The sequence below is a fragment of the Lepus europaeus genome, chromosome 7, assembly GCF_033115175.1.
Source record: "Lepus europaeus isolate LE1 chromosome 7, mLepTim1.pri, whole genome shotgun sequence".
Lineage (NCBI taxonomy): Eukaryota > Metazoa > Chordata > Mammalia > Lagomorpha > Leporidae > Lepus > Lepus europaeus.
In genome coordinates, this window is record NC_084833.1 from 83,113,424 (window position 1) to 83,135,933 (window position 22,510).

Sequence of the window (22,510 nt, forward strand, 5' to 3'; positions counted from 1 at the left end):
ATCCTCACTCCTGGCACCTCACGTTTTATTTCAGTGATCACATAATAAATCTTGCATTGTTAAGCCTCTCTTCCTTTCTTTTTTTTTTTTTTTTTTTTTTTTTTTTTGACAGGCAGAGTGGACAGTGAGAGAGAGACAGAGAGAAAGGTCTTCCTTTTGCCGTTGGTTCACCCTCCAATGGCCGCCGCGGTGCGCTGATCCGATGGCAGGAGCCAGGTGCTTCTCCTGGTCTCCCATGGGGTGCAGGGCCCAAGGACTTGGGCCATCCTCCACTGCACTCCCTGACCACAGCAGAGAGCTGGCCTGGAAGAGGGGCAACCGGGAGAGGATCGGTGCCCTGACCGGGACTAGAACCCGGGGTGCCGGCGCCGCAAGGTGGAGGATTAGCCTAGTGAGCCGCGGCGCCGGCCCATAAGCCTCTCTTCCTTTCAATCAATCATCCCCCCTACCAACAGATCAAACTTCTTAAAACTACTAACAAAATCAAACTAACCATATTTACATATTCTGGACAAACATATACACCAAAAGGTATGTATAAAACAGCAAGGTTTATAAACAAAAAAGGTAGAAATAAAACGCATGTTGACAGGAGGAAAAGTATAACTGTACACATCAGTAAGAATAAATCACCCTCCTAGGTATCAAGGGGACAAATCTCAGTAACATGATGTTGAACATAAGTTCACTGTAAAATATACAGTATGATTCCAGGCAAACCAAGAGTAAAAAAAAAGTATCAATTATGGACATTTATGTGATAAAACAATAAAAAAAGCAATGAAAAAATTAACTCAAAATTGAAAATAATGTACCCCTTGAAATATGGGGACGCTGAAGGGAAGAGGATGGATAATGTATTGGGTGCAATTTTGCTAAATTTAGGAGTTACTCACTTTATGGTTATTCTTATACCTTGTCCATACAGTACAAGCATTTTTTAACACTTTTTAAGATTTATTTATTTATTTATTTGAGAGACAGGGGAGGGGGGAGGGAGTGATTTTCCATCCATTGGTTCACTCCCTAAATGGCTGCAAAGGCTGGAGCTGAGCCAGTTTGAAACCAGGAGACAGAAGCTTCTTCCAGGTCTCCAATCCAAGCACCGGGGCTCAAGGACTTGGGCCATCTTCTACTGCTTTCCCAGGCCATAGCAGAGAGCCGGATCGGAAGAGGAGCAGCCAGGACTCAAACCAGTGTCCATATGGGATGCTGGCACTGCAGGTGGCAGCTTTACCCACATGCCATAGCACCAGACCCCAAACATCCTTTTATAAGTATATAATATATACCTATATTTCTATATAGAAAATATATCTAATATATATGAAAAACATTTTCAAAATGAAGTAATACAAAGCAATCTGCCTGATCCTATATGAAAGCCTTGAAAGGGGCTGGCACTGTGATATAGCGAGTAAAGCCGCTGCCTACACCGTCTGAATTGCTGCCATCCCCTGAGAGCTGGTTCAAGTCTCAGCTGTTCCACTTCCAATCCAGCTCCCTGCTAAACAGCCTGGGAAAGCAGCACAAGACGGCCCAAGTCCTTGTGCTCCTGCATCCATGTGAGAGACCTGAAAGAAGCTCCTGGCTCCTAGCTCCTGGCTTAGGCCTGGCCCAACCGTGGCAGTTGCAGCCATTTGCAGAGTGAACCAGCAGATGGAAGATGGATAGACAGATCCCTCTCTATCTCTACTGCTGTCTCTCTGTAACTCTGCCTTTCAGATAAATAAATAAACAAATCTTAAAAAAAAAAAAAAAAAAAAAAAAGAAAGAGAAAGAAAACCTTGAAAGAATAAGGGCACTTTTTCTAAAACAGGTGGGCTTACCAACAGCGATCTGGGGAACCTGAGTATCTGGCTCAAAATTGTTCAGAAACTACTTTTACCTGTTCTGATGAACCACAAATAAGTTAAACCAAGAGTTCTCGTCTTCTTTTGGTCTCAACATTGTCACTTTTTTATTGACAAACATTCGATACAGCCTTTCATCTGGAATGGCCCCTGAAATGGAAATCACAATATTTTTAAACTAGTCTCTTATTTTGCTTTTAAAAATGAATATATTTTGCTTCTAAATTACATGTTTCTCAAAGTATTTGATTTTATTGTTTAGGGATATATTTGAATTCTACAATCTTTCTAAGTGAGTATTATTCTAGTTTCTTGGTATGACCCCAGTTAGTTGCTTTTAAAGAACATTTTCCATTTTAGGCATGCAGACCTTTAAAATAAAATAGGGAACTATATCGAACTTCTCATTAATAATCCTGGTAATATTATTTTGTACTATTAACTTTTTTTTTATTTGACAGATAGAGTCCATATGGGATGTCAGTGCTGCAGGCAGAGGATCAACCAAGTGAGCCACGGCTCTGGCCCCTGTACTAATAACATATTGTAAATTCTAAGTACCAGTTAAGTATCCCTTATTCAAAATGCTTGCAACCAGAAGTGTTTCAGATTTTGGATTTTTTCCAAATTTGGAATATTTACATACACATACAAAGGAATCTTATGTACAGTGGACAAGTCTAAACATAAAATTAATTTATGTTTCATATGTACCTTATACACATAGTCTGAAGGAAATTTCATATGATATTTTATATAACTTTTATAATATTTCATGCATGAAATAAAGTCATGATGTACTATTTTCTGCATTATGTCAGTACTCAAAAAGTTCAGGATTTTGAAGCTCTCCAGATTTTCAGACTGGGGATGTTTAATCTGTATCAAAAAAGCATTTTGCTGATTATTTATTATTTATTTATATTTTCAGGATTCTATAACTGAGTAAAAAATAAAACAACAAAACACTAAATACATACCAAAGGAAAATTATGCTTTTCATCAAAGCTATTATTGAAAACAAGTATTGGGGCCAGCACTGTGGTAAAGTCGCTGCCTGCAGTGCCAGCATCCCATATGGGCGCCAGTTCAAGTTCCAGCTGCTCCACTTCCAATCCAGCTCTGTTCTGTGGCCTGGGAAAGCAGTGGAGGACGGCCCAAGTCCTTGTGAAAGACCCAGAAGAAGCTCCTGGCTCCTGGCTTCAGATCTGCACAGCTCCAGCTATTGAGGCCAAGTGGGGAATGAGCCAGTGGATGGAAGACCCCTCTCTCTCTGCCTCTCCTTTTCTCTCTGTGTAACTCTGACTTTCAAATAAATAAGTAAATAAATCTTAAAAAAAAAAAAAAAACAGAAGTATTAAGCTATTGGTCTTCATTAAATACTAAAAAGTTTTTATCAAAACCTTACATATTTTTCCAGTAAGGAATGATCAGATTTGCCCCACTTTATTCCAAATGAGTACAAAGTCATCTCTAAAATATCACTCTTCCAACTGTTTAAATAATTTTTATTAATATAATAGTAAAATAAAATCATCTTACCCAAACCATATAGAGCAATTTTTGTGGTTCCTTTTTGAAGCAAAACTGGACTAATGTCTATCTTCTCCACAGACATTGAACGTCCAAAGTGATTTATAAATCCAGCACAACTTAAAATATCCAGTGCACAGAGTGCATCTGCCTATATAAAACATTTTAAAATAATATTAACATGTATATAAAAATAAGTGATCTATATATTGCATTATTGTTAAAAGCATATTTCGTGTACTAATTACAAAAACATAGAATAGGATAGTATCTTCTCAAAACAAAATTACAAGAATAAAAGTACTTGTCATGTTTTTCTCCCTATTACAAATCACCCACAACAACTGAAACCACAAACTAAACACAGAGTTAACAACTTATCAAAACTTACAATGTCTTGGACATTAAAAAATAAAAATCATTCATGAAATGAGTGCTTGGTAATATTAAGCAGACATCTAAAAACCTGGGGAAGATTACAAATACCAGTGACCAGATAAAACAAAAAGATACTTTGACTTTAGCCTCTTTGTAGCCTTAACTTCCATACCAAACAGCTATAAGATCATCTAACTTAGATTTAAGGATGCTTATGAAACAATTGTTTCCTACATATGAGATCTCATGAGGTAAGAGGTAGAAAAGCACTGGTAAACTATAAAGCATTATACAATTATTAGGTGTTTATTCCTACTGCTGACTACTACTAATTGTTAACCTCAGCACCAATGAAATACAAACACAGTTCATATACCAACTCTTAGTCTAGATTTTACAATGTTCTAAATAGCAGTATAAGCACTTAGGTTAATAAAAGAAAGTCAAGGTGACTTTCAGACTCACTGTGGACAAGAAGCTGCCGGGAAAAGGGAGAAGAATGCTTTCCACAGATAAACTAAACATTTCTAGCATTTCAACAAATGATAAGAACACAACAATTACCCCAGTGGGATCATCATGATTGCCATGAATACTGAACACTGGAATTGAAATGTTGAGATTGCCATCTTGATAGTTTACCCATGGAAATCTTGGGAGAAAAAAAAAATTGTTAAGTTTCTATAAGAGACCAAAGCTGCTTTCACCTAAGTATCTCCTTTCAAAATATTAATGCCACCATAGGCAAACTATATGATCTAAAATGGCAAATAACCACTAGTTTGGAGTTTTAAAAAATAAAATCATAGACAACAATTCATTTTAATTCAAGTTTGAAAATATCTCCAACTGTAACATTTTAAAGAAAACCCAACAACAATAAATGGTGCTTATAAACTGTGTGAAAGAGTAGCATATTTGATCAATGATAAGTTAAGAGAACTTCAAAATTCTCAAACTTTTTGTATAAAGTTTTTATTTGTAGTGGAGGGCAAAGGGGAAACGTATATTTTGGAATCCAAAAGATTTAGATAAAAATAAATCTCAGCTCCCACTTCCTACCTGTACAACTTCACGTATTCTGCCCATTCCTGTCCCTGGTCCACCCAGGTCTGCTTCTCAGAAGCAAATAACAATAACAATTTCAAGTGTATTTTTTCCAAAATTATCTTGGAACAGGCATTGTGGTATAGTAGGTTAAGAAAATTCAAAAAGTACACTTACTGTCAAATAGATTATAGTGAAGAAATGACTAATTATTAACGTGTAGGTGTCTTATACAGAAAATATACACAAGTAAACATTCATGCAAAGCACAAAAATATACTTACTTACTAAAACCAAAGTTGACTGATTGATCACTGATAATTTCAAACTGTACAGGACGGTCACCCATACAATACTTTCTTAGTAACTCAAGGCATGTATGTAATGTTTTCCTTGAGGGTTTATTTTCATGAAAAAGATCACCACCTAACAAAATAAAATCCACCTAATGAGCAGAAAATAAGATTAAAATTAGTAATGTCTTAAAGGTAAGACTTTTTAAAACTATATAAGAGGGAGGAAAAATATAAAAAAAAAACTAACATTATTACAGCAATTAAAATTTTTACAAACTGTTTATTCAAAGGGCCTTCCACTCTGCTAAGTAATCTGACTCCAACATACGTTCCTAAATCACCTTTAAAAAAGTCATCTTTAAATTACTATACCAAGTTTCTCTCTCAAGTTACCCAAAGTAGTCATATTTTTTAACTCCAATCAAATTTAGCACTTTAACAAAATTATAGATGAAATTCAATCAAAGTATCCATTCAATAATTTTTTAAAAGATCTGTTTACTTATTTGAGAGGTAGAGTTACAGAGACAGAAAAAAAGGTCTTCCATTCCCTTGTTTCACTCCCCCAAATGGCTGCAACAGCTGATGCTGGGCCCATCTGTGGTCTCCCATGGGTGCAGGGGCCCAAGCACTTGTGCCATCTTCTGTTGCTTTCCCAGGCCATAGCAGAACTGGATCAGAAGAAGAGCAGCCAGGACACGAACCAGTGCCCATATAGGATGCTGGTGCCACAGGTGAAGGTTAGGCTACTATGCCACAGCACCAGCCTCCATTCAATAATTATTAATAGCATTTCTATAGACACTGGTACCTACAGACAGGAAATAGCAACCTATCCTGCTTTCGCTAAATAGTAATCCTGTGCAAATCCCAGACTGGATCCTGAGGATAAAATGATGAACAAAATATGATTCCTACCCTAAATACCTTCAAACTCTAAAGGAAGAGACAAATTGCTATGTACTTCAACATAAGCCAGACTCTTAGGTTCACTAGAGTAGATACACATGATAGATACACACAAGGCACAGATGATTCTGCAATGAGTTCTAACGCAGGAGAGGACTTTACTCTGAGGATAGAGAATCAGGAGGCAAATGCTAATAGAGTGCTATTTCAGTTGTGCTGTGAAGGATAAATGAGATTTTGTAGAACAGCATTCTAGGAACAACCTCAGTGAAGGAGGATAATCCTCTGAAAAAACAGTCCAACATACTTAGGCTTTCAAGTACTCAATCTAAGACACCTCTGTTCTTAATTATACAAAAGAACACCAGAATACAAAGCCCTGTGGCTACAGTAGAATTTTCATTAAAACATTCACTTTAAGCTAGGTCTTCAAGCAGGAAAGGAAAGAAGAAAGTGATCATAATCAAAGGAATGGAAGGAACAAAACAAGCAAATGAAAAATATACTGCAAGAATGAGGAGCGTTTAATAGGTGTCACTTTTACAGAATGAAAAGAGCTCTGAAAATTGGTTACACAGCAAGGTAAACGCACCTAACACTAACGAAACATTATCTTGTAAAGACAATAAATTTCGTGTGTGTTTCTTGCCAGAATTCTAAAAAACATGTTTAGACTGGTGACTCTGGGAAACACTGAGGGCATGACTCCCTTTCATGGGACTCCTGCCTACTGTGGAAGCTGAATCTAATCATGAGGAACTATCAGACATACCCAAAATGACCAGTTCATAATCTTCAAAAATATCAGGATAATAAAAGATCAAAGCTAAGAGGAAAGATAGATAATAAACTCAAAACGTTATCCTGGGTTGAGTCATGGATGTCACAGACTTGCTCCTAAACAGGTATCACTGCTGTCAACATCTTAAAATTACATAATAATATTGCATTCAACATTCTTTTACTGATTTTGATATGTAAAGTGTGATTACACATGCAGTTTACTTTCAAGTGGTTCATTAAAAAGAGTGTGCATTTATGTGTATGTGTGTGTAGAAAGAGGGGATAAAAAAATGTGATAACACACTGAAAAATCTGACTAAAGGAATTTGTATTATTCTTGCAGTTTTTCTGAAAATTGATATTATTTCAAAGTTGTTACTGTACCTATAAAATGCATGAAATCTGTTCTCATTATATTAATAAGCTTTTTTAAAAAATTAAGTTAAAAAAAAAGACTCCAAGAAAGAAGTGAATATAATAAAGACTCTAAGAAACAAGGGACTAAAAATAAAGTCAGGAAGAATTTAGACTTAAATAACAAAAAATTCAAATATACATGTAAGGGAAAGTGAAAACATAATACATATCTGGAATTCTCAGCACAGGGCCATGGAAAGTAGACCAGTTAGGATGAATGGATGTTGGAAAAGGAAACAGGAAACAGAGAGGAAGAAAGGCCAAAGTAAAACAAGCTTACATTCAGGGAAAGAAGTGTCTTAGGACCTAAGAGAAAGAAAGCACAGGCGGGAATCTCTTGCAGGAAACAGACCTCCTCTAACCACAAGTTTGTCTGCCCTCAGGAAGGAAGAATTAATCTTAAAAGGAGATAGCACCATCCATTCTGTCAACAAATGCATGAGTATCTACTACTGTTTTATTATTACTATTTTTTAAAGATTTATTTATTTATATTGAAAGAGTGAGACAGAGAGAGGTCTTCCATCCTCTGGTTCACTCCACAAATGGCTGCAATAGCCAGGGCTGGGCCAGGCTGAAGCCAGGATCCAGGAGCTTTATCCGGGTCTCCCATGTGGGTGGCAGGGGCGAAACAGCTGGGCCATCTTAGGCTTGTCCCAGGCCATCAGCAGGGAGCTGAACTGCAAGTGCAGCAACCAGGACATGAACTGGCATTACCCAATAAGCTACAATGCTGGGACCCCTACAACTGGCTTCTAGACACTGCTTAGGTATTAGGATATAGCATGAAGAAACACAGTCTAATAAAGACAGGTAATAAATAAGTAAACTCAATAACATATTTTAGATAGTGCTATGAAGAAAAGCACTATAAATAAAAATAAAACGGAGTGATATAATAAAAGAGTACTTGGAGGTTATCTCCAAAAAGCTAAAAGTTCAATTGAGAACTTCAATCAAGTCAAGATCAAGGTGCTTCAAACCAGAGAAGCAGACCTGCAAAGGTCTCTAAGTGGAACATGTCAGTGTGGATGGAGCACTGTAAACCAGGCAATGAGGTGCAGATGAGGTCTCCTGGCAAGGATCAGACCAAGTTGAGCCTCGTGGTTTGAATCTCAGTCTATATTCAAGGGAGGGCCACTGGGAAGACTTTAAGTTGCAGAATGACAGATCTGATTTATCATTTTAAAAGTTCACTTTGGCTGCTATGCTGAACAGATATAGAAAAAAAGAATGGAAGGAGGACCAAAAAAGGAATCATTACAGTCTTAGCAAAATATGACAAAAGGTTTAGCCTAAGTCTAAAAGGTGAAGCTGCAGAATGGTGGAGGCGTTCCATATGTCATTCAGGAGGAAAAGGCCTGTAGATAAACTGAACAGAACTATGTGGGAAAGGCTGGAGATATGAATTTCTCAGTCAGCAGCATTTCCACTTATTCTCCAGCCATGACCTGGGGTCTAGACTCACATTTCAACTGCTTGCTGGAATGCTTTCCTGAAATGTACTACTGGATTTCGAACTTTAAATAGGCTAACTCAGAACTCACCACTTTCCCACCTGAAGAAATACCTCTTTCAGATTTACCTATTTCTGTTTTGGTTAACTCCATTTACTTCAACTATTCAGTCATGGTCACCCTTCTCCTTCATCCCCACTCCCCATAATAACTAATCTAAGTACACAAATCCTATCTTTGTAATCTCTTTTACTCACTTCCTCTTTTACATTCCTAAGGCCACCACTTTTTAAATAGTCTCAAGTTGGTCTCCAATTCATGCTCTAATAAGCTTCTGCCAGGAGACTTTCCACTGGATTGGAAACCAACCCCTCAATCTGAGGGGCATTTGAATCTGAGGGCATTTGAAGCCCTCCTTAACGCAGCTCACACCCTCGTTTCTAGTCCTTCAGTGTACTTTCTAACTTAGCCAAATTCACCTGCTGGCGCCCTCACACACCTCCTACTGTCTCAGGTCTGGGTCCTCACTGCTGCCTCACCTAGAATGTATGTTCTCCATGCTCATCCCTCATCAAAAGTCTACTCATCGTTCAAAGTCCAAGTGAAATGCTCCTTCCTTCATTAAGCTCCCATTGCTACCCTCATCTAAATGAGATTTCTTCTACCTCAAAACTTCCAGGAAGTGCTAGTCACGATTTTTTTAGAGCTCTCATCATATATAACCTTGCATTAGAGATTTCTGGATATTTATCTTAGCTCACATTTTGGTTCTTTGAAACTATAGTAGTCATTTGCACATTTCAAATAAAGTGCCACAAGATCCCACACTCTCTAAACACATAAATATTTATAAATTTTAACAACTTACAAAAATAGCTTCTACTTGAATTAAGGACACAAAGCACACAAAAGTTACTTTGGACTTTTAAGTACAGTGATATTTAAACAGGTAATGTGGGCACATGTGCCTACAAAACAAACCACTAATTTTTTATCGGAAAAGACCCCACTGATTAAGGCAATCGGTAGAAACTGTATAGATGTTAAACCAAACTCACTTCATTTTCCTGGGCAAGCCTTAAAATTTCATCAAGTGTTACAAACGTATCATTTCCTCTGACTGCATCTTTTTCCATAAATCCAAGATGAATATCAGTTGCAACTAAGATTTTAAATGTATTTTCATCATCACTGTATTAAGAAAAAATTTGAATACAAAACATTATACAGATACTGAAGCAAATGATACCTAAACATAGAATATATAACAAGTTATAGAGTAAAATAATTTGTTTTGTCTTAAACTTGGTCTGAAAATTTGACATACTCAACAGATCTTTAACATCACATTTTCCTAACTATTAATTCAATACAGAATGTACATAAAATTTTAAAATCTTCTCTGCTTCAAAAATTTGCAACCTTGTAACCAGTTTTATATATTTGCAAAGTAATGCGGACCTGAAAGCTTGTTTTCCACCACAAAAACCCTAGAGTTTGACCCCTATATCTAAACTTTCTATTTATTTCATTTTGCATTTTTCCAGGAAAAATCAGAGTTAATGTAAAAAGGCATTCTCCAAGTTTATAAGTAGACTTTAAACTAAGATAACAGTAACTTATATTCAGGCTCTCGAAAACACTCAACTCTACTCTCTACAGAATTAGTTTTTCATTAATTAATTTTGCCAAGCTAAAAAATTTTTTTCAATTCAAATTACATTTGGTAATACTCAAGGGTACTTTAATATGAAGCAGCAATTAATAGTTATTAATGCCCTCTAAGCGTAATAGAATTTTTTATTTAAAATATTTTTATATCTATGATCTCATCTCCTCCCACATAATTATTATTACCTCAGAGAAAAAATGAGTATGCTTAACACAGAGAAATTAAGTGATTTATTGCCCAAATAGTGGCAAAAACAGGCTTAAAATTCACACTGAAAACAGGCTGGGGGCCAACAATGTGGTGTAGCAAGTAAAGCTACCACCTGCAGTGCAGGCATCCCAGGTGGGCACTGGTTCCTGTCCTGGCTGCTCTACTTCCAATCCAGCTCCCTCCTAAATGTGCCTGGGAAGCCACCAGAGGGTGGCCCAAGTCGTTAGGCCCCTGTAGCCACGTGGGAGATCTAGAAGAAGTTCCTGGCTTTGGATTGGTTCTGCTCTGGCCATTTCAGCCATTTGGGAAATGAATCAACAGATGGATTCTTTCTCTCTCTCTCTTTTCTCTTCTCTTTCTGTAACTCTGCTTTTCAAATAAAATTAATCTCAAAAAAAGTTCAAATTTCTTCAAAAAAAAAAAAAAAACTCAAGCTGTTTTCACAAAGCCATAATGAACATTATCCAAAAATATTTCAGCAAATATTTCAGAAGCTTAAAAAATGACATGTACACTTTCTAATTACTTTTTGCCAACAAATACATCAGATCACATTACTATATGTTTCCATAACACCTATAAAGTATTTTCACACGTGCTCTCCCATTTAAACCTCAAAACCTATCTAAGAAGGACATTAGTATCCCAATTAAACAAATGCAGAAATTAAGGCAAGGTTCAGAAAATTCCTGACTTGTCCTAGGTCTTTAGGCTACTACTGACCAAGGAGTTGAACATAGATGAGACACCAAGTCTAAAGCTTTTTCCACAAAACTTTCATGGTCTTTTTGTTGATTTCCAATTTACTTAAGTTCATTTCCAGCTTATTCAATACTAGAGCTATTTACTCAAAAAATCTTAAAAAGAACCACAATAGTAGGATTTCATCAAGAAAAATTCAGTATTTTAAGACTAAGCCAAGGAACATAAGCTTGTGTACTACAGCAATAAATATACAGTATGGATTTTTAATAGTCCAAATACTATTGATGGCTAACAATTCTAATTACAAATTATGTATTTACTGCTCATTTATTAAATAAATTTTCTGTAATGGTGATGCTAATTGATGGGCTTTGGAAACACCAAGGCAAGGGGTCACATGCTCACAGTGTATCTGCAGGACTCATTGTCACGGGACAAGGTTCTTCTCCAGGTACTCAGGGTACGTTCAAATACGTCAGAAAACCCACTGTTTCAAATTCTAAAAAGAAGATTATATAATACACATTGAAAAAGTCACCAACACGATTTAGGCTACAAAGAACAGACTTCTTAAATATGCAGACTAGAAATTTTGGAAAAACCTCATTTCCATATAAGCACTTATTATATGCTTTTATTTTTTAATGAGTTTAGAAAACACAATTCCAGCGCCATTCTAGTGTCACCATGATAATTAAACTTAGCTCCTTTTTCGTTTTTATTGCTCTTATGGGCAATTAATGTACGTTCAATAAATGGGCAAAATGGGTCACATAGTGTTGCTTTAGCAATCTTGGACGTGCAGAAATGTTCGCGTGCACTGGCTACTACAGGGCATGGAGGCAATTTCGTATTTCCTTCTCAAACGCAAGACTTTGTAAAGGAGCGGGTTTGTTTTGAAGTCAGGGCTTCCGCGTTTCAACCTAGCGCGAATAAACAAACACGTGGCCTGCACAGGAACTTAAGCTTTCAAGTGAAAGCCCGGCCCGGCGGTCCTGGGGAGCGGCTGCCACCCGGGAACCCCACGCCCCTCCGGAGTCCCAGGTCGGGTCGCACAGCACCCTCTGAGGCAACCATGAGGCATCCTCTAGCACCCCTCTCCAGACAACCCGGCCCATCTTCCCAAAGCATCTAATTCATTCTGGGCTTCCACCCGAAAACTGACACAAACAGAAAACGGATACGACTTCTAAATTACCCCACAACCGGATTCTTCAAAGCCCCACCTTCGGGACCTGAAGCTACCTTCTATCTGGGAACAAGGGGCAAGTTTCCGGAGACGAAAAACAAACAGAAGTTCCTCGCCTGGCGTCTGCGAACCTGCTCCGCCACAAACCTGAATTAGGCGCGACAGAGTGCCATCTGCTTCTCTCGCGATACCTCGTTGATGACGTAGATAACGCGAGTCTTCTTCAGTTTTCATTGGCTGCCGAAAGCTTATGAGGGGGCGGGCAAAGTTGCGGCGAGAATTCGCCGCCGTGCCAGAGCCAATCCTGTGCAGCCAAGGGAACGAACCCGGAAGCGAGGTGAGCGGCAGCGATTTTTGGCTTCGGAAGGTGGGTAGCTCTTCCCGGTCCTGGCCCACGGTCGGTGGTAGAGTCGCGCCGACAGAGAACCTCTGGGTCTACAGGGGCCGTCCCCTGCCGACTCCGGCTGAACCCTGGAGGTCGGGCCGCGCTGTGGGTCTTTGCTAGGGCCGAAGCAGCCTCTCTGCTCTTGGCTATTCCAAAGGCCCCAGGCGCGACTTGGCAGGCCTGCGGGTGACCAGGCCTTGTCTGGAGCCTCTGGTGTGCAGGTTTTTATCCCATCCTTTCCCACGTTGTCGCCCCCCCCCTGCCCCCCGAGTCCCCGTTTTCAGAGCATCTGTTGTTGTTTTGTGCTGAGAACAGTAAATTACAGTGTAGTGAAAAATCGTGTGGAACTTCTGAATTAGAATCTGGCCTTTCAGATTCATTGACTGGCCCTCGGTTCTATCCAAACCTTAGCGCCTTGACCTGTAAAATGGGGTTTACAGCTGCACTTTCATTGAGCAGTTTGTGAGGCATTGACATAGTTTGGATCGCTGTAAAAATGATCTAAATCTTCACTAGCAAACATGCCTACCACTTCCTGGTGGAATATCATCAAATAAAAAAAATGTAATATTTCTTTATTTATTTATTTGAAAGTCAGAGGTAGAGAGGGAGAGACCAATCCTCCATCTACTGGATCACTCCCTAGATGGCCACAACTGGTCTCCCGTGTGGATGTCAAGAACCCAAGCACTTGGGCTGTCTTTCCCTGGTTTATTAGCAGGGGGTTGGATGGCAAATAGAGCAACCAGGACACAAACCTGCACAGGTATGGGATACCGATGTCGCATGTGGGGTGGCTTAACCCACTGTGCCACAATAACCTGTCCTTCAAATAAAAATCTTGATCTTGTTTTTTTTTCTAACTGAATCAAGGAGTACACCTGGATTTGACTTTTTAACATTAAATTTACCAAGAAAATTTGATATGTAATTCATTGTGTCTGGAACTGTAAATTCAGAATTTATATAAAGGGAATTGTATAAACAGGAAAGGGAGGAGATCTATAATGGTGCTACATTTGCTATAATTAAAGTGAACTTTATGGCATCTCTTACATGTTTAATGAATTGATGTATGATCACTTTTGTGTTGCAATGTTCAGGAAATAATGTGAGGATAAAGAAAAACTTGGAAACTCCAAAAGAAATAATAAAACACAAGGCAGTGCCAGCACTGTGGCATGGTTGGCTAAGCCTCTGCCTGCAGTGCTGGCATCCCATATTAGCACCGTTTTGTGTCCTGGCTGCTCTTCTTCTGATCCAGCTTTCTGTTTATGGCATGGGAAAGCAGTGGAGGATGGCCCAAGTGCTTAGGCCCCTGCACCCACTTGGGAAACTCAGGACCCTCCTGGCTTCAGATCGGCCCAACTCCAGCTGTTAGGGCCATTTGGGGAGTGAACCAGCAAATGAAAGGCCTTTCTCTGCCTCTCCTTCTCTCTATCTATAACTCTTACCTCTCAAATAAATAAATAAAACACACAAGGCAGTTCTGATGGAGTCTCAGTAAGCTCTGAAAAGTTGGAAGAGTGTTAGAAATCCTTTCTTGCATCCTTACGTTTTGCAGTGAAGTAACAGGCCCAGAGAAATTACTGCTGATGAATGATAGACTTAAAACTTGAATTTAGTGGTCTTGCCTCTAGTAATAAAATTTAATACCACATTAAGACCGTATGCTATTGGGCTGGCGCTATGGCACAGCAGGTTAAACCTGCCTGCAGCCAACATCCCATATGGGTGCTGGTTCTAGTCACAGCTGCTCCTTTTCTGATCCAGCTCCCTGCTGATGGCCTGGGAAAGCAGTGGAAGATGGCCCAAATCCTTGGGCCCCTGCACCCACATGGGAGACTGGGAAGAAGCTCCTGGCTCGTGGCCCAGCCCCAGCTTTTGTGGCCATTTGGGGAGTGAACCAGCAGATGGAAGATCTCTCTGTAACTCTGCCTTTCAAATAGATAAATAAATCTTTAAAGAAAAAAAAAAAAAAAGACTGTATGCTATTAAACTTGTGAGATTAGGTAGAAAGAAATCAATATTTTGGGCATATGATTAACTTTGAATCATTCATGAATAGCTTTTCAGAATCCATTCCAGGCAAAATCAAGTGATAAGATCCTAATTTAATGCAACAAGATATTTCTGCTGTATACCAGTGGTTCCTAAATATAAGTTAAATGTGGTTCCTAGCCTTACGTTTATTGTCTTTTAAGGGGCTAAGACAAGTACAAAGTTCATGGTGAAATAAAACAAAATACTTGCACCAAAACAACTAGGAAACAGAAAGAGATCTAATTGGGCAGATCAAGAATGGAAGAGGTAACATCAGAAAAGAGCCTTAAAGTACTAATAAGTTTCAACTAATCGGGATGCTAAGAAATGGTATTAAAATATCAGTTAGTTATTGTGATTTTTCTTTAATTTATTAAAGTTTAATATACTGTGTAACTCTTGAAGCTGATCGTGGTTTATAAATTAATACAGTAGCTTAGCAGAATAAGTATTACTTCCTTCAGAGAGCCTTCTTTAATGCCTTAGAACTGGATAAATTATTACTCTCTCATACAGTTATGGTATCCTCACTTGCTCCTGTTATAGTATTTATTATGCTGTCTTTGCCAGTCATCTCTATTAGATAGTAACTTTTTCTTGATAAGACATAGATTTGTTCATTGTGGAATCTCAGTACCCACAGACTGGCACGTATTATATTTGTTGAGTGAAGGAGTGAATAACAGCCACAATTCTGTTCAAGACCAGGAGCCAACTAGAACTATAGCTGTCTATCAGTGAGTAGGACTCCTTTTTAAAACAGATGTTGTGATGAAGATATGTGCATTGATGAGAGATTTGGAACTATAAGTTTTGGGTTCTGCCCTTAATTGTCTGTCTTCCCTATAAAAATCTCAAATGTGCTTGTCTGTGTTGCATTATATTTTTAAAACTGTAAGCATTCATCTCTCTAAGCATACCATCATTCCTAAACTAGTAGATTTGAAATAATAGAACCATCAACTTAGTAAAGGAAAACAAGACAATTTAGATCTTTAAAGATCATTGGTAACTTCAGTCCGTCAGCTCCAATATTTAGTATATGTAGCAGATATCATTAGAGAAACACAGAAGAGTTTAGACAAGGTTCATTTGTATATTTTTACAAGACTGATCTATGCTGTTGATAAAGCCTCAACTACAGTTTTGCTAAGTATTGTGTTTTTCTTTTCAGAGCTTGATGAATCAAACCTTGATACTTGAAATGCATTTTATTTAGCGTAGTGGTAAAAATGGAAAAAGATAACATAAATGAAGATGAAAAACCAGACCCAGAGAGTTCCTTGGAGTTTTCTGAGCACTTTAACCAACTTGAATTATTGGAAACACATGGACATCTTATTCCCACTGGTACTCACAGTCTTTGGGTGGGCAATTCTGATGATGATGAAGAGCAAGATGAAAATGAAGAGTGGTATCAACTGCAAGAAAAAATAATGGAAAAAGATCCAAGCAAATTGCTACTTTGGGCTGCTGAAAAAAATCGGGTAAAAAAACATTAAAGTGGGAACCATTAAATAGCAGGAAAATTATTGGGTTGGGAGCCAGAAAATCTGCTCTTGAACTTAGTCTAACTCTGGGCAAATTCTACTACTTCTGAACCTCTGTTTTCTTATCTGTAAAAAATGGCCATTGTAATGCCCATCTCTTTGCTATAGGATTGTGAGGATCAAAATGCGGCAATGTGCGTGAAAACACACACTAAGCTAGAAAGTGTTATGTTAGGTATTATTTGAGAGTTTAAGGGCAATTATCTCTAAAAATAGTAACATCTGCATCTAGAAGTCATTTCTATGAAGTCAGTAGAATTACCTTCAAGATAAATGTCATTTATGAAATGGAGAATGGGAATTAATATTTGTTATTAAATACCAACCCAAGTTATACCAGGTGCCTTACTGTATTACTTTGTTTTATCTTCACATTTCCCTGTAGGATAGGTAACAGTCTTCCCTTTTACAGACTAAGAAATTGAGATTTGGCAGTAGTAATTTGCACAGTGTCATCCAGGTAGAATTAGCATCAAGTGTCTATTCCTTCCCCTTGGGCTCTAATATTTCATTTTGCTAATTTCCCTCATATCCCTGTAAATAAACTGGTAACTAAAAGAGTATTGTGCATTTTTGAATAGCTTTTTAACTCAGAGTACACTGGCTCACCAGAGGTCCGTAGACCAAACAGAAAATCACTACCTGAAGATATGCTTCTAAGGTACTTAGAAGAAATTGAGCTTTTTAATCCGTAGATGCCTTGTCACTATTTTATTCTTCTGTTAAATCTTATTTTTAAGTTTCACATACTATCTGTATTTATGTGATACTCCTGTTACAGAAAAAAATCATTTTTTCACAGCTAAAATGTGAAATAAAATTATAGCCTGTATTATTCACCTAGGACTAAAGCTTTTATGCATAAGCTTTAATTGGACCAAGAGTGACTATAAGGTTTGAGATTTAGACTCACACTCTTAGAAGCAACAGAGTGCCTACAGTTCATTTAATAAATTACTCACCCTTACTTTACAAAACACAGATCTTAAATTATTTTCAAGTCACCTGCTAACAAGTTTTTATGTAGCTTAATTAAATCTAACACCACTAGACAGTTTTTGTTTTTGAATTTTTAAAAGATCCATTTTTTTTTTTTCTTAGCTTACTACAGTGCAGAGAATACTTTCTGAAAAGGCCAGTCTTGTGAACACCAGAGATGAAGATCAGTATACTCCTCTTCATCGAGCAGCCTACAGCGGACACTTGGATATTGTCCGCGAGCTGATTGCCCAAGGGGCAGATGTGCACGCAGTGACTGTGGATGGCTGGACGCCCTTGCACAGTGCCTGTAAGTGGAATAATGCCAGCGTGGCTTCTTTCTTACTTCAGCACGATGCGGATATCAATGCCCAGACAAAAGGCCTCTTGACCCCCTTGCATCTTGCTGCTGGGAACAGAGACAGCAGGGATACCCTTGAACTTCTCCTAATGAACCGTTATATCGAACCAGGCCTGAAAAACAACTTGGAAGAAACTGCATTTGATATCGCCAGGAGGTCAAGTATCTATCACTACCTCTTTGAAATTGTAGAAGGCTGTACAAATTCTGTACCTCAGTCTTAATGGTTCTAGTAATTTTCTTAAGTGTCTAAGTAGTAGTTCCTCCTTTGTGTGAGATGTAAAATATTCCCCTAATACAAAGTTAACATCAAATGTCTTACTGAAGAAAAAATCATTGGGACTCACTTTAATGTCTGTCCAGGTGAATTGCCTGATCTTAATGTCAAAATGCATTTGAGAGTTGCTTGGATATATCTTTAATGATTTCTGTGGAGTTTGTGATTTTTCTCAGAAATAGTTTCAATTAAGTATACTTAAGAATTTGACACAGGTTGTACAGAAACTAAAGATATTTTTGGTGCTGATCTAAAAGAAATATATTTTTAAATGTCCTATATCTTGGATTTTTTTGAGTATTTAGTATACTGACATGTATTTTTATAAGGTATAATTCAGAATGTAATTTTTAAATATACTGTTGCAGTTCAGCTGTCTTCTCTACATGTCCATCTCCAGTTGTTTTCATTTTAAACCAGAAGAACTAACATTTTAGTGACTTCAATCTTCACAACTTAAACAAAGATCCAAAAACATAGATCTTTGTTTTTTTAGAACCATTTTAGAAACCATTATTTAGAAACCATTTTTAGGAAAGCACTTAGCCAGGTTTTATCCATAAATGTTGTATAATGCCTTGTCTACTACAATTCACCCAATCCTGCATCACCCTGATCAGCCTGTGATATCCTTATACTTACGGTAAGTCAGTAGGACCTGTTAGACATGCATATAACTGTAGCTTGGCCCAGGACATCATAGTATATCTAATCTCCAACTGGGTTCACCTGCCTAATCCTCCTAGGCCAGGCTCTTTTCATACAGTCTCGTGAATTCACAGGAGATGTTGATTTTCCAAGGTACTTGTTTTGTACAAACCATACAAAGACAAATTGACAAGGGAAAAGGAATCCTAAGAATAAGAAGGATGGTTATTTTGACACTAGAACCACAAAGTGGCTCAAGTTTAAAAAAAAAAAAAAATATATCGTGTGGATAGTATCAAAAAACATAAATATAAATATTCAGTAAAAATAAAGTACAAGTTTTGATAATCAAAAAGGCACAAACGGTTTTTTCACCTACATAAATCTTCAGTGGATCTGTAACATATTTATACAGTGTACTTTTTTTAAGATTTATTTTATCTTATTTGAAAGGCAGAGTTACAGAGAAGGAGGAACAGAGAGAGGGCATCTGCTGGTTCACTCTCCAAATAGCCACAATGGCCTGGACTGGGCCAGGCTGAAGCCAGGAACTTCTTCTGAGTCTCCTGCGTGGATGCTGGGGCCCAGGTACTTGGGTTGTGCTCTGCTGCCTTCCCAGGTACATTAGCAGGGAGCTAGATCAAAAATGGAGCACCCAGGTCTTGAACTGTTGCCCATATGGGATGCCGGTGCTGCTGGTGGCAGCTTAATCCACTACACCACAATGCCAGCCCCCTATGTATTATACATTTATTTAGTATCTACTTTTGGTCTCTCCAGTTCCATTTCCCATTGACTACCTGTCTGAACATTCCCAAGTTCCCAAAGGGTCTTCTCTTAACTGCTCTACACCAGAACTAACATCCTAGAGGAAGGTAGCTAAATCAGTTCCTCTTCTCTTCAGTTCTGTTTTTTAAATAACAGGTTAAGCCTCTGCTTGCAACATCAGCATCTCTTATTAGTATTCCAGTTCAAGTCCCTGCTCCTCTATTTCTGCTTCAGCTTCCTGCTTACGTGCCTGGGAAGGCAGTGGAAGATGGCCCAAGTGCTTGGGCCCTGCCTCCTGTGTTGGAGAGAAGGGTAGAGTTCCTGATACCTGGCTTCATCCTACCTCAACTATGTGGCCACTTGAGGAATGAACCAGCAGATGGAAGAGGTCTCTCTCTCTCTATTACCTTGCCTCTCAAAAAACCATTTTATTTTACACACAGCCTACTTTGTGACATAGTGGGTTAAGCTGCCACCTGCAATGTAAGCATTCAATATGAGTGCCAGTTAGTGTTCCAGCTGCTCTACTTATGATCCAGCTCCCTGCTAATGGCCTAGGAAAAGCAGCAGAAGATAGCCCAGGTGTTTGGGTTCTTGCTACCCACATGAGAGAGCCAAATGAAGTTCTTGGCTTATGGCTTTGGATTGGCCCAGCCCTTTCCTTTGCAGCCAACCAGCAGGTGAAAGATTGATCTCTGAGTTTCAGATAAACAAATCTTTAAAAAATGAAAAATGTCCACCAAGGTTTGTCACTTTTGAGTAAGCCATTGACACAGTCACCCTAGACTTCATAGAAATGTTATTTAATCAAATATATGTGGCATTTCTTTGATTAGAAAAAACTATAATTATCTCAGGAAAGTTTATGAACTGAATTGTTATGACAAACAGAATCATGAAAGTTAGGAGATCTTCAATTATTTCATGATCTCTGGCTAGAACATGCCTCAGTTTCAAAGTATAAATATCTCTGATGGGGCTGGCACTCTAATACAGCAGGTTAAACTGCTGCCTGTGGCACCAGTTTGAGTCCCATCTGCTCCACTTCCAATCCAGCTCCCTGCTAGTGTGACTGAGAAAAGCAGCGGAAGATGGCCCAATTGCTTGAGACCCTGTACCCAAATGGGAGACCCAGATGAAGCTCCTGGCTTCTGCCTGACCCAGCCCAGCCCATTACCGTCATTTGGAGAGTGAATCAGTGGATGGGAGTTTCTCTCTCTCTCTTGCCTTCCAAATAAAATAAATCTTTAAAATAAATAAGTATCTCTAATGCAAGGGTTTTGGCAAAAAGGTTTGCTTACTCTTTAATGTGGCCCAAGTAAGCGATACCAGATGACAGGTAATGTTGACAGTGATGGTAGAATAGGACTCCATCTGTCCCAATAAAGTTGCTCAACAAGACCACCTGGTTATCTGAAAATACCAAGATCTTTGGCTTAATTCATGCTTGAGAATGGGTTGCATCCATTGTTTTATGTAAACTTTCCATTTAAGTATGGGGCCAAAGGACCGTCTTTTCTTTTTTTCTTTTTCTTTTTTTTTTTTAATTTTTTTGACAGGCAGAGTGGACAGTGAGAGAGAGAGACAGAGAGAAAGGTCTTCCTTTTTTGCCGTTGGTTCACCCTCCAATGGCCGCCGCGGCCTGCGCGCTGTGGCCAGCACACTGCACTGATCCGAAGGCAGGATCCAGGTGCTTCTCCTGGTCTCCCATGGGGTGCAGGGCCCAAGCACTTGGGCCATCCTCCACTGCACTCCCGGGCCATAGCAGAGAGCTGGCCTGGAAGAGGGGCAACCAGGACAGAATCCGGCACCCCGTCTGGGACTAGAACCTGGTGTGCCGGTGCCGCAAGGCAGAGGATTAGCCTAGTGAGCCGCAGCGCCAGCCAGGACCGTCTTTTCTAATTAAGGAGCTGAGATGTGACCACTCCCTTGTTTTTAGGTCTCAGCACTCACCAATGCTGGAGGACAAGCTCTGCATATAAGAGAGACCCCTTCGTGGGGGGCAGAATTTGTATTCTTTGCTCCCTTAATTATTTTCTTAGTATTTGCTAGACTCCTCTGCCCATGGAAGGCATTCATTAATCATGCTATCAATTGTGTTACATTCCTATACTTTCCAGTTTATGTAGGCTTCGTCAGTTTGAAAATATTCTGTAATCTTGGAAAGTTGATCCAAAGGCTTTTAAAAAATAAAACATGTATTTTCTCGTAACTAAGGGCTTAATTTTGGTTAACTTACAGGATTGAGGAAGAGGTGACTTTTGACATTATTCAAGAGATATATCATAATTTACAGGCTCACAGTGAAACTAGTTGGGCTTTGCTTTTACAAATCTCGAATACATTTCTCCAAGGAGTCTTCGCGGGACATAGCCTGCCATAGCATTGGACTTCAAAGTCTTCATACTATAGATGTAAGGAGCCTTATTTATTTCTGTTTATTGGCATCTATTATGGCATCCAGAACTATGGTAGAAGCCCAGAGAATGCTCTGAGACTTAATATCTCATACCAGAGTGAAATTTCTGGATCAACTCTCAATTCCTGATCAATACAGATACCATCTTCATTCTGCCTGAAATGGCTCCAGGAGTTTATGGAGCTTTTTTGTAAAATGGGGTCACAAAAAATATCAATTATGCTTTAACCATATTATCATGGGATGCTCTAATTCTTCTGTAGGATTCCTACATGACCAACTTGTACAATTCAAATATCTCCAAAGGAATTTTTTTTTTTAAACTTAAGTTTTTTTTTTTTTTTTTTTTGACAGGCAGAGTGGACAGTGAGAGAGAGAGACAGAGAGAAAGGTCTTCCTTTTTTGCCGTTGGTTCACCCTCCAATGGCCGGCGCGCTGCGGCCGGCGCACCGCGCTGATCCCAAGGCAGGAGCCAGGTGCTTCTCCTGGTCCCCCATGGGGTGCAGGGCCCAAGCACTTGGGCCATCCTCCACTGCACTCCCAGGCCATAGCAGAGAGCTGGCCTGGAAGAGGGGTAACCAGGACAGAATCCGGCGCCCCGACCGGGACTAGAACCCGGTGTGCCGGCGCCG

The 22,510-nt window shown here is 38.9% G+C and overlaps 2 protein-coding genes across 7 annotated transcripts in view; one reads left to right on the forward strand and one right to left on the reverse strand.

Annotated features, from left to right (window-relative positions):
* MRE11 (MRE11 homolog, double strand break repair nuclease) overlaps nt 1–12,638 on the reverse strand; it is a 79,933-nt gene extending 67,295 nt beyond the window's left edge. For 2 of the 5 annotated variants that reach the window (XM_062196890.1, XM_062196886.1), the window contains exons 1-7: nt 12,506–12,610; nt 11,666–11,759; nt 9,732–9,864; nt 5,096–5,256; nt 4,329–4,416; nt 3,396–3,537; nt 1,889–2,003 (exon numbers count right to left, since the gene is read on the reverse strand). In XM_062196890.1, the coding sequence (XP_062052874.1) occupies nt 1,889–2,003; nt 3,396–3,537; nt 4,329–4,416; nt 5,096–5,256; nt 9,732–9,864; nt 11,666–11,685 (659 nt within the window). In that variant the 5' untranslated portion in view covers nt 11,686–11,759; nt 12,506–12,610. Of the gene's footprint in view, nt 1–1,888; nt 2,004–3,395; nt 3,538–4,328; nt 4,417–5,095; nt 5,257–9,731; nt 9,865–11,665; nt 11,760–12,458 lie in introns of all 5 variants that reach the window. The other 3 variants (XM_062196889.1, XM_062196887.1, XM_062196888.1) reach the window with 3 other exon arrangements.
* ANKRD49 (ankyrin repeat domain 49) lies at nt 12,588–21,649 on the forward strand. Of its 2 annotated transcripts, none has more exons than XM_062196892.1 (3): nt 12,588–12,786; nt 16,052–16,364; nt 17,529–21,649. In XM_062196892.1, exons 2-3 carry the CDS (start codon nt 16,110–16,112, stop codon nt 17,988–17,990), a joined length of 717 nt encoding a protein of 238 aa, XP_062052876.1. In that variant the 5' UTR covers nt 12,588–12,786; nt 16,052–16,109; the 3' UTR covers nt 17,991–21,649. The 2 variants fall into 2 exon arrangements, with proteins under 2 accessions (XP_062052876.1, XP_062052875.1); XM_062196891.1 differs by having other exon boundaries at nt 12,589–12,816.
* The last annotated feature ends 861 nt before the right edge of the window (nt 21,650–22,510 follow it).